The sequence below is a fragment of the Vipera berus genome, assembly GCF_964194415.1.
Source record: "Vipera berus genome assembly, chromosome: 7".
NCBI classification, from domain to species: domain Eukaryota; kingdom Metazoa; phylum Chordata; class Lepidosauria; order Squamata; family Viperidae; genus Vipera; species Vipera berus.
The window spans coordinates 5248205-5260427 of NC_138209.1; the positions used below are offsets into that span (position 1 = coordinate 5248205).

Sequence of the window (12223 nt, forward strand, 5' to 3'; positions counted from 1 at the left end):
GGACTGATTTTTTGGAAGAAGAGGAAGAAGATTAGATTAGATTGGATTAGATCAGATTAGATTAGATTGGATTAGATTAGATTAGATTAGATTAGATTAGATAACCTTTATTGTCATGTGCACAACAGCACACATTAAAAATGAAATTTAGTTGCTTGCTCTCTAGTGTATACATGCATAACACACATTTAAAACATACTATATACAACATATGTGTAGACCTACACCCTGACATATAAGTAACATATAAATATTAATCACTGTCCATCTTGAATATATAACGGAAGGAGGAAGCCTGAGAATTCACAAGGTTGATGCTGTATGGAATGAAACTATGGCTGAATCTGGATGTTCTGCTTCGGATACCATGAAGCCCCCTCCTCCCAGAAGGGAACAAGGAAAACAGGTCATCAAGAGGGTGTGTAGTGTCCCAGATAATCTTACGGTGCAACGCTTCTGTGCCACGTCCTAGATGGAGGGGAGGGAACTGCCAATAATCTTTTCTGCCGTCCTCACCACTCTCTGCACCGCCTTCCTGTCTGAAGCAGGGATGCTTCCAAACCAGACTGTGATGCCGTATGACGGGATGCTCTCCGTCGTCCCTCTGTAGAAAGTGGCGAGGACAGGGGAAGGAAGATGTGCTTTTCTCATGCAACGCAGAAAATGCAGGCGCTGCTGTGCCCGCTTCACCAGTTTCTCGCTGTTGAGCGACCAAGCCAGCCTACTCGTTAGCTGCACACCCAGGAATTTGATGCTGGTAACCGTCTCCACAGGTGAATCATTAATGCACAGAGGAGTGTGGCTGTGCCTGCCTTTTCTGAAATCGACAATGATCTCTTTGGTTTTTCTTGGTATTTAAAACTAGGCTCTTTTCCTTACACCAGTTCACCAAACCCTCAACCTCCTTGCGGTAAGCACCCTCATTGTGTGGTCACGAATAAGGCCCACTACTCTTGTATCATCTGTGAACTTCACAATAAGGTTGGTGGCAAATATTTATAGGCCAGGGGTCCCCAACCCCAGGGCTGCACCCACTACTGGGCCACGCAAGTGGCTGGCTGGAGCACTTGATGGCCCAGTTCCACTTTTCCGCAAAGACTGGGGGCTGCTGTTGCGGGCCCTTTAATTCTGCATTCTGCATCTGACTTAAAGCATCTGGTTATTTTTTTTTTCTTCCCCTTCTGCCTCTGCATTATGATTACTATTTGCTTGTAGCCTTGGGTCATTTTAACGGAAAGGAGCAATGTTGTTTGATGTATGCAAAACAGCAGCGGACTAGCAAACGTAGGAGACCAGCTTCAGGGGGGCATCTGAAAGAGCCATTTCTGACCCCCCACCACACCTGCTCCCAGGCTGTTAGCAAAGCAGCCAATTCATTTGTCTTCTTCCCCTTCCGATAAAAATCAGATTTTGCGTGTTGAAGTTATTTTTTTTTAAAAAAATGCTAGGCTAGGCTAGGGCATATCCTGAAGGCCCCTTTTGTAAACCAGAGTAAGGGGTTGTTTATTTCCCTGGGATCCTGACCCATTGAGTCCTTGATAACGTGGAAGCAAAATTGGGGCTGGGGGCTCCTCCAACAGATGGGCCCGTAATTATATCGCATCGGACAATTGGAAATGGGAACAGATTAATGCCACAAGCGAAGACCAAAAGAAATGGGGAGAAAGAGGGCTGTTTGAACTTATTCATGAATAATTTCCAGCCGGTACTGTAGCATAGCCGTGGGGCAAAATAAATAAAACCAAAGCAGAATATTCATTTCCGTCCGTGTTCTTGTTCAAAGAATTAAGAGTTTTCAGAGTCAGGAACCTCTGCGGTGATCCAAGTCCAGTCTGGTTCGATTCTGATAAATATTTTGTGCACAACCTTTGCGGATGTGGTTTGTGGGTTGGCTGGTTCATTCGTTTCTTAGCTACCTTGGGATGGAAAGTGTAGAAGCCACGACCCCCTTCTCGTGAATCTCATCTTCTGAGAAAGAACCGTGAGGCAGACAGAGGGAAGATTTTAGAAAGTGAATAGAATAGAATAGAATAGAATAGAATAGAATAGAATAGAATAGAATAGAATGGAATGGAATGGAATGGAATGGAATGGAATGGAATGGAATGGAATGGAATGGAATGGAATGGAATAGAATAGAATAGAATAGAATAGAATAGAATAGAATAGAATAGAATAGAATAGAATAGAATAGAATAGAATAGAATAGAATAGTAAACATGGAATGGAATGGAAATTAGAATAGAATAGAATAGAATAGAATAGAATAGAATAGAATAGAATAGAATAGAATAGAATAGAATAGAATAGAATAGAATAGAATAGAATAGAATAGAATAGTAAACATGGAATGGAATGGAAATTAGAATAGAATAGAATAGAATAGAATAGAATAGAATAGAATAGAATAGAATAGAATAGAATAGAATAATAGAATAGAATAGAATAGAATAGAATAGAATAGTTGCAGCATCTCCATGGTCACGTGATCAAAATTCAGAGGCTTGGCAACTGACTCATATTTATGACGGTTGCAGTGTCCCTCCGTCATATGATCCCCTTTGGCAACCTTCTGATAAGCAAAGTCATTGGGAAAGCGAGATTTATTTAATAACCGTGTGATTAACTTAACCACTGCAGAGATTCACTTAAGAACCGTGACAAGAAAGGTCGTAAAATGGGGCAAAATTCACTTAACAACTGCCTTGCTTAGCAATGGAAATTGTGGATTCAGCTGTGGTCCTGGGTCAAGGACTACCTGTAATAACCTTGTGTAATAACCTTTATTCACCAGGTTAGTTTTAACCTTGGATTGGGGAGTTCAGTTGATCCTTGCACACAGCCTTGCACCCAATTGGGCTGAATTGTGGTTGTAAATTGAGGACTACTTGTACTATAGGCCCAGTACTCTTCAATATCTTTATCAATGACTTAGATGAGGGAATGGAAGGGGAATTCATCAAATTTGCAGATGACACTAAACTGGCAGGAATAGCCAACACCCCAGAAGACAAACTCAGGATTCAAAAAGATCTTGACAAACTTGAACAATGCGCCCTATCCAACAAAATGAGTTTTAATGTGGAGAAAAGCAAAGTATTACCTTTAGGCAGAACAAACCAAACGTACAAGTACAGATTGGACGAGACCTAGCTCAGAAAGAGTAACGGTGAGGGGGACCTTGGAGTCCCAGTGGACGATCACTTGACTATGAGCCAGCAGCGTGCAGCAGCAGCCAAAACAGCTAATACAATCCTGGTTTGTATAAACAGAGGCATAGAATCAAGATCACGCAAAGTATTAGTACCGCTTTATAAAACCCTAGTGAGACCACACCTGGAATACTGCAGCCAATTTTTGGTCACCATGTCACAAAAAAGATGTTGAGAGTTTGGAAAAAAAAATTCAGAGAACAGCAACTAAGATGATCCAAGGCCTGTAGACTAAAAGATACGAAGAAGGGCTGCAGGACTTGCGTTTGCCTAGTCCAGGGGTCGGCAACCTAAAAAAGGAAAAGAGCCACTGGGAACCGGTTCCATCACAAATTAAAAAAAGTGGGAGCCGTGTGTGTGTGTCCATGCACGCGCATGCGAAAAAAATGTTTTGCGCATGCGCAAAACGGTTTTTTGCGCGTGCGCAGACGCACGCGGTTGCCACTTTTTTTAAGTGACATGGAACCAGTTCCCGGTTGCCCGACGGCGACGGCCCGTCTGCAAAGCTGCCGCTTTCGGCAGCTTTGCAGACGGGCCGCGGCAGCTTCCTCAAAGAGCGGTGCCCCTGCCCGTTCGCGCGGAGGTACGCACGCACCTCTCCAAAAGTTTGGGGAGGTGCGTGCGCACCTCCGCCCCTTTGGGGAGGTGGGCGCGCACCTCTCGGAAGGGGCAGCGGCTTCGCTCTTCGAGAAAGCTACTGCGGCCCGTCTGCAAAGCTGCCAAAAGCGGCAGCTTTGCAGACGGGCCGCGGCAGCTTCCTTGAAGAGCGAAGCCGCTGCCCCTTTGCGCGGAGGTACGCGCGCACCTCTCCAAAGGTTTGGGGAGGTGCGCGCACACCTCTCCAAACGGGCGGTGCCACTCTCCATTTGGAGAGGTGCGCGCGCACCACTGCCCGTTCGAAGAGGTGCGCGCGCACCGGACGGCTGGGAGCCGCAGGAGACGGCTCAAAGAGCCGCATGCGGCTCCGGAGCCGCGGGTTGCCGACCCGTGGCCTAGTCTAAAGAAAAGAATAAATAGGGGAGACATGATAGCCGTATTCCAGTATTTGAGGGGCTGCCACAAAGAAGAGGGGGACACATTATTCTCCAAAGCACCAGAGGGCAGGACAAGAAACAATGGTAGGAAACTGATCAAAGAGAGAAGCAACCTGGAATTAAGGAGAAACTTCCTAATGGTGAGGACAATTAACCAGTGGAACAGCTTGCCACCAGAAATTTTGGGCACTCCGTCACTGGCGGTTTTTAAGAAGAGACTAGACATTCACCTGTCTGAGACGGTATAGGTTCTCCTGTTTGAGCAGGGGGCTGGACTAGAAGATCTCCAGGGTCCCTTCCAGATTCTATTCTATTCTATTCTATTCTATTCTATTCTATTCTATTCTATTCTATTCTATTCTATTCTATTCTATTCTATTCTATTCTATCCTATCCTATCCTATCCTATCCTATCCTATCCTATCCTATCCTATATTCTGTTCTATTATATATTCTGTTCTATTCTATTCTGTTTTGTTCTGTTCTATTCTTTCAGACAAATACCGTAGTTGCCCAATGTCTTCTTTAAAACCTCCAGTATTTAGGTTTTTTGAGTGGGGTGTGTGTGGGGGGGGGTTGGACTAGAAGACCTCCAAGGTCCCTTCCAACTCCGCTGTTCTGCAAGGTGACTCTGGACAAGTAAAACAAAATACCTCCACTTCACAGGTGAACCTTCAACGCTTGGTCCCGCACACTGCAGACCATTTTTTCACCCACCAGTGACTTCATGGCTTCTTACAGCATTATCCCACCGTTGCTATGGTGAACCGTCACTAGTGAAGGCAGGATGCTATAAATCCCAGCGTGGCGGATGCTATAAATCCCAGCGTGGAAATGGGCAGGTGGTCATATCCACTAACCCTCCGTGCAGTTTTAAAAGAGCAAAAAGCACATCCGTGGAGAGTAAGGCTGTCATCTCCAATAACAGAAGCCATCAGCCTTTCGGTATTAGCCGGTGGGAAAGAGAAAAGGGCCGGTGCAGTTGCGCCCGTGCTTCGCTGGTGGGCTGCCTAGGAGGCATCTGGATGGCTTTTGCAGAAGCAGATGTGTGGAACAGCTGGATCTTTGGCTTTTAGGCTGGAGGCTTCAAATTTGAAGCTTTGTGCCTCGCAACCGTCAAAGCCTTGGCAAAAGGGAGAGCGGCAGCGATGCTAGCAGTGACTTCTTTGTTCAGAACTGCTGGCTTCTGCAAGCAGACAAGGTTTTGGGGAAGAAAATATATATATATATATATATATACGGGCTCAGCCACAAACCACGTTTGCTTCCACCGCAATGAACGAGAGGGACAGAAGCAGCAAAGTGACACCAGTCACCTCCCGTGGATGGAATCAGGCGATTCTAAATCACAGGAGGAGCAACCTACAAGTGACAGGTGGTCCTTGACTTAAGACCACAGTGGCGCCCAAAATTTCGGCTGCTGAGCAAGACAGTCGGTCAGTGGCGTTAGCCCCGTTTTATGACCTTTCTCGCCACGGCGGTTAAGTGAATGGCTGCGGTTGTTAACTTACAAACACGGTTGTTAGGTGAATCTGGCTCCCCACCCCACCCCCAATTGACTTTGCTTGTCAGAAGGTCGTAAAAGGAGATCATGTGACTCCGGGGTGCTGCGACCGTCATAAATATGAGTCAGTGGCCAAGCGTCTGAATTTTGATCATGCCAACCCCAGGGATGCTGCAACGGTCGTAAGTGTGAAAAGGGGTCATAAGTCTCTTTTTTCAGTTGTAAGCTTTTAAAATTCACTTAACAACGGTGCCACTAACTCAGGGGTCTTCAAACCTGGCCCCTTTTATGACTTATGGACTTCAGCTCCCAGAATTCCTCAGTCAGGCACGCTGGCCGAGGAATTCTGGGAGTTGAAGTCCACTCCTCTTAAAGTCTATATCAGGGGTCTTCAAACTTGGCCTTTTTATGACTTGTGGACTTCAACTCCCAGAATTCTGAGGAATTCTGGGAGTTGAAGTCCACAAGTCATAAAAGGGCCAAGTTTGAAGACCCCTGCACTAACTTAACAACTGCGTGATTCACTTAACAACTATGGCAAAAAAAGGTTATAAAATGGGTCAAAACTCACTTAACAACCGCCTAGCTTAGCAGCAGAAATTTGAGGACTGCCTGTATTGTCTTAAGTTGCAAACTGTGGTTTATAAATTATTGTCGTGGGTTTACAAAAGCCATTTTGCAGCTTAGTGAAATATGGCTTTCTCAATTTGGTCTTCGCTTTGGAAAGGATAAGATATAACTTTTTTAAAAAAAAATAAATTCTCTATCCATTTTACTTCCTTGCTTTGTCTTTATGGAGAAAACTATTCTGATTTGCTGATTCTGAAATTTACTCTGCCGCCCTTGAATTGCAGGTTGCCAATTTGGCTTGTTCCATTTCCAATAATGAAGAAGGTGTAAAATTAGTCCGGATGGCAGCAACCCAGATTGATAGCTTATGCCCACAGGTGAGTCTTCTTTATATTATTTGGAGGGGAAGGGGAAATCTTTAGAAGTGTCTGCCATATTATCTGAAATGGTTAGGGTCTCCTGCTTGAGCGGGGGGTTGGACTAGAAGATCTCCAAAGTCCCTTCCAACTCTTCCCCCCCCCCCCCCGCTATCTTCTATGTTCTGTTCTCCAAAGCGCCTGAAGGCAGGACAAGAAGCAACGGATGGAAACTAATCAAGGAGAGAAGCAACCTAGAACTAAGGAGAAACTTCCTGACAGTTAGAACAATTAACCAGTGGAACAATTTACCTCCAGAAGTTTTGAATGCTCCAACACTGGAGGTTTTAGAAGAAGAGATTGGACAACCATTTGTCTGGATTTTTTTATTTTTATTTTAATCCCATTTATATCCCGCCCTTCTCCGAAGACTCAGGGCGGCTTACAATCTAAGCACAACTCAATGTGCTTAGCAATAGCCTTCATTCTATGTATATGCCTGCTTATTAGGGCTTTCGCCCCCCCCCAGCGGCATTATTACAAAGTCAGCTTATTGCCCCCAACAATCTGGGTCCTCATTTTACCTACCTCGGAAGGATGGAAGGCTGAGTCAACCTTGAGCCTGGTGGGACTCGAACCTGCACTAATTTGCAGGCAGCTGGTGTTACTTAAGGAGGCATTAGCCCACTGCTGCACCAAGGCTTTCATGCCTCAGCAGGGGTTGGACTAGAAGACCTCTAAGATCCCTTCCAACTCATTCTGTTGTTCCTAAAGAGCAAAATATGTTTCCTGTAGAAAATAACCAGAATCATATGATTTTTGAGCTCTTCATTAGCATGCTTCTTTGTTTACAATGCCGCTTCGGTGTGATTGATGCTCTGCAGCTTTCACGTCTGCAACAGAACCCACAATAAAAACACAATAAAAATCAATAAAGACGTCAGTGCAGTACAGTGTTCACGGCACTGCGTCTTACTAAGGGCAACAATATTAATCAATTTTATTTACACCTACCGATAATTTATAGGCTACCTGACTTCCAGTGAAGCCAAGTGGCTTACAGTTAAAATAATAATAATAATAAGAAGAAGAAATTGATAAAAGAAAAAAAATCATAAGCAGCTTGGAGAGAGTCATGTAAACAAGAAAAAAAACCCAAACATCTAATTTGGGTTCAATTATTAACCTGTTCCCCAAATCTAGAAGAATAGTCAGATCTTCAGCAGCTTCCATCCAGGTCTCTAGAAAAATGTCATTCCAGAGGGCAGATGGCTGGCTGGCTGAGGGATTCTGGGAGTTGAAGTCCACAAGCCTTCAAGTGGCCTTGTCCTTGAGAAAGAGATATGCTGTTACTGCTGTTCACAAGAACCCTGTCCATCTTGTAGGTGATCAATGCAGCTCTCACCTTGGCTGCCCGACCTCAGAGCAAAGTGGCCCAAGACAACATGGATGTCTTCAAAGACCAGTGGGAGAAGCAGGTGCGAGTCCTCACCGAGGCCGTGGATGACATCACCTCTGTGGACGACTTCCTGTCCGTCTCAGGTATTTGGCTGGAAATATGGGTCACTGAATAGAGGAGCCATAAAGAACATGGAAGGATGAGAGGGAAGTAGATAGCCAGGTTTTAAATCCATACCTGGCCGTAAAGCTCAGGAGATCATTTTGGCCCACGCCCTTTGTCTCAGCCCAATGCAGGAATACATGTAGTCCTCGACTTGTGATGGGTTGCTTAGCGATAGTTCATAGTTACGACAGACACCCCCAAAAGGATGGGACCAGCTTATCTGAGGGACCAGCTCTTGCCAGTCACATCCAGGGGCCCCACTAGAGCAGGGAGGCAAAGAAATGTGGTGGGTCCCATCCCCTAAGGAGGTATACCTGGCAGGACCCAAAAGAAAGGCCTTCTCCGTGGTGGCTCCCTCTTGTTGTGATTCCGTGCCAGCCTGTGATCCCGGCAGCTGAGTTTGGGGAATCAGAGAAGGAGGAGGAGGAGGAGCAGGGGCCTGGGGAGCCATCAGAGTCGGAGGAAGGCTCTGATGAGTTACCAGACTTACAAAGTGAGGAAGAACCTGGCCCCTCCCCTCGTGGTCAAGCTGAAAGCCAGCTGGGCTGGGAGGCTGAGTCGGACTCGGAGGACTCACAGCTGGAAGACCTCAGAGACGCTCGTAAACGCAGACAGGTCACACGAGCAGGACAGAGGGAGGCAGTGGGGCGACTCCAGGGGAGAAGGAGAAAACCGTGAGAAGCCACGCCTTGGGGGCTGCGTAACAAAAAGGGAATGTGTGGGCAGGGCTGGTTGCTGGAGGCAACCGTTTGCAAAGAACTTCAGTGTCAAGAGATAATGGTCTGTTTATTTTGCCCGTGAGTTATTTCCTGTTTGACTCGTGCTCCGTTTTGCTTTTGGACAAGGTGTCCGTTGGAAAAGTGTTCTGTTGCTTGTGTTTTTCTGGGACAATTATCAGGTCTGTAAGTAAAAAAAAAGGGTTTATTTTTCCAGTCTACCGTTAAAAGGTGCTGGTGATGACCTATAAAGCCCTAAATGGCTTGGGTCCGGGATATCTGAGGGAACACCTGCTGCCAGCATCAAGCTCCCTTCGTCCTGTGCGCTCTCACAGGGAGGGTCTTCTCAGGGTACCGCCGGTAAAAGATTGCCAGCGGACAATAACCAGGGGGAGGGCCTTCTCTGTGGGTGCGCCGGCCCTTTGGAACCAGCTACCTGTAGAGCTTAGGACTTCCCCTGACCTTTGCTCATTCTGCCGGGACCTGAAGACTTTCTGGCCTGGACTGACAATATTAACTGGGGTTTTAATTGTATTTTAATTGTTATTGGGGTTTTTAGTTTCAAGGTTAGTTTAATCATTTTAATTGTTTTAATTTATGTAATTTGTTGGACTGTTTTAAAAAAACCTTGTGAACCGCCCTGAGTCCTACGGGAGAAGGGCGGTATATAAGTTTAATAAAATAAAAATAAATAAAAATAAATAAAAGAGGGGTTGTCTTTGTGAAGTAACAAGGACGTACGTAGGCTGGGACAGAACACCTTTCTCTGGAACATCATCCCTGAGGAGATTAGACTGGCCCCTGACTCTGACACTCTTGTGAAAGGCCCTGAAGACGTGGTTCTGCCAGCGGGCCTGAGGAAACCCAGAGTAGGGAACCCAGAGTAGGATGGAGCTCATTAAATGGCTGGCATGAGTGTGTGTTGTAGCCGGGATGAGTGGCTGTGTGTGTGTGTGTGTGTGTGTGTTTTATTTTTATTTTTTCTGCTTTCTGCTTTTCTTATTTGTAAGCCGCCTAAAGTCGCGGTGAGCAAATAGGTGGTCCTTGACTTACAACAGTTCATTTAGTGACCGTTCAAAGTTACAACAGCACGGAGAAAAGCGATTTATGACCTTTTGCCCCCACACTTAAGACCATTGCAGCAATCCTCCAAGGTCACGTGATCAAAATGCATACGCTGGGCCCCTGACTCATATTTATGATGGTCGCGGTGTGTGTGTGTCACGTGATCCCCTTTTGCGACCTCCTGACAAGCAAAGGCAAGGGTGTGTGTGTGGAAAGCTGGGTTTGCTTAGCATCCAGATTACTAAATTAGCACTTGCGTCGATTCGCTTAACAACTGCGGCAAGGGAGGCTGTAAAAGGGGGCGAAGCTGGCTTAACAGCTGCCTCGCTTAGCAGCACAAATTTCGGGCCCTGACTCAAACAACTGCAGTGTTTCGCTTAACAACTTTGGCAGGAAAGAAAGGTCGTGAAACGGGAGGAAATTCCTCTCTCTGGCTGAGGAACGGGAATTTTGCGATCGTAAGTCGAGGACCACCTGCCTCTTTGACGGAACCCCGTTTATGAATCTCCCCGGCTGTGTTTTGTTGCAGAAAATCACATCCTGGAGGATGTCAACAAATGTGTGATTGCGCTGCAAGAAGGTGACGTCGACACCTTGGACAGAACCGCCGGGGCGATTCGAGGCCGCGCCGCCCGGGTGATCCACATCATCAATGCCGAGATGGAAAATTACGAAGCCGGGGTTTACACCGAGAAAGTGTTGGAAGCAACAAAGCTGCTTTCTGAGACAGGTAAGTGGGTGGGTAGCAAATATACTCTGAATTGTGATTCAAAAGTTTTCGTTTTGTGACACCCGGATTAACTGGTAAAATAGGGAAGAGTCTGCACTGGTCCTCTTCCCTTCATCTCCTCTCCTGATTTGGCCACAAGGTGCTAAAAATTTGTGTTTCCCTTAGGCCGGGGTAGGCAACCTTGGCTCTTTTATGACTCGTGGACTTCAACTCCCAGAATTCCTGAGCCAAGATGGCTCAGCTTGGAAGCCTCTCCCTTTCCCCTCAGCATGGCTGGCTCAGGAATTCTGGGAGTTGAAGTCCACGAGTCATAAAGCGGCCTAGGTCAGGGGTAGGCAACCTTGGCTCTTTTATGACTTGTGGACTTCAACTCCCAGAATTCCTGATACATGGCTCAGCTTGGAAACCTCTCCCTTTCACCTCAGCATGGCTGGCTCAGGAATTCTGGGAGTTGAAGTCCACGAGTCATAAAGCGGCCTAGGCCAGGGGTAGGCAACCTTTGCTCTTTTATGACTCGTGGACTTCAATTCCCAGAATTCCTGAGCCAGCATGGCTCAGCTTGGTCCACGAGTCATAAAAGAGCCAAGGTTGCCTACCCCTGCCTTAGGCGTTGTGAGATGGATTTTCACAAGACCTGGATACGGGTTGTGTTGTGTGGTGCGGGGTGTCGTTCATTACATTTTCCACTTGGTTGTTTTGTTTTGAATGGTGGTTTCCTTCCCTGAACGAGACGGCTAATGGGAGGCCGTATCTGTTGAATTAAACCGACAAATGCGCTTTCACTTTTTATTAGATCAAATTTCAGGGGCTGAGTGGCATGTGTCGGGCGCGGTTTGGCGTATTCTTCAGGAACTGCCCCAAATATTTCATCGTTGCTTATTAATAATTCTGAGGCCTATAATCCTCCTGGGCTTGAACATTCGTGTCCCCAACACTTTGCTCTGAAAACAAAAATAAACGGATTGGATTTCGAAGGACTTGGCTCGGAGGGCAAAAGGGCAAAGTTCCGTATAGTTGCTACAAAAACTACATGTAGCTGAAGCCTGTCAAAGTCAAATTTGACTCAGTTTCCTTCCTTCCTTCCTTCCTTCCTTCCTTCCTTCCTTCCTTCCTTCCTTCCTTCCAACACTCCCATCCTTGCTTCCTTCATTCCTTCCTCTCTCCCTCCCCTTTTCTCCTTCCCTCCTTTCCATCCATCCATCCCTCCCTCTCTCCTTCTTTCCTTTCCTTCCATCCATGTATCATTCCCTTCCTTGCTTGCTTGCTTCTTTCTTCCCTCTTTCCACTTCTCATCATCCCTTCCACTCCCCTGTCCATCTGTCCATCCATCCCTCTCTTCCTTCCTTTCCTTCCTTCCTTCCTTTCATCCATCCATTGCACCCTCCCTCCTTCTCTCCCTCCCTCCCTCCCTAGTTTGATATGAAATTAACGTTTGATGAATTAAACAGAATTAAAAGCAGGCAGTTCACCAC

At 46.2% G+C, this 12223-nt stretch overlaps 1 protein-coding gene across 1 annotated transcript in view; it reads left to right on the forward strand.

Moving 5' to 3' along the window:
- LOC308671223 (catenin alpha-2) overlaps positions 1 to 12223 on the forward strand; it is a gene marked incomplete at both ends in the record, with an annotated part of 512303 nt that overhangs the window by 391046 nt on the left and 109034 nt on the right. The window contains 3 exons of the mRNA XM_081333323.1: positions 6605 to 6697; positions 8062 to 8218; positions 10551 to 10751. Coding sequence (XP_081189449.1) covers positions 6605 to 6697; positions 8062 to 8218; positions 10551 to 10751 — 451 coding nt within the window. The remainder of the gene's footprint in view (positions 1 to 6604; positions 6698 to 8061; positions 8219 to 10550; positions 10752 to 12223) is intronic.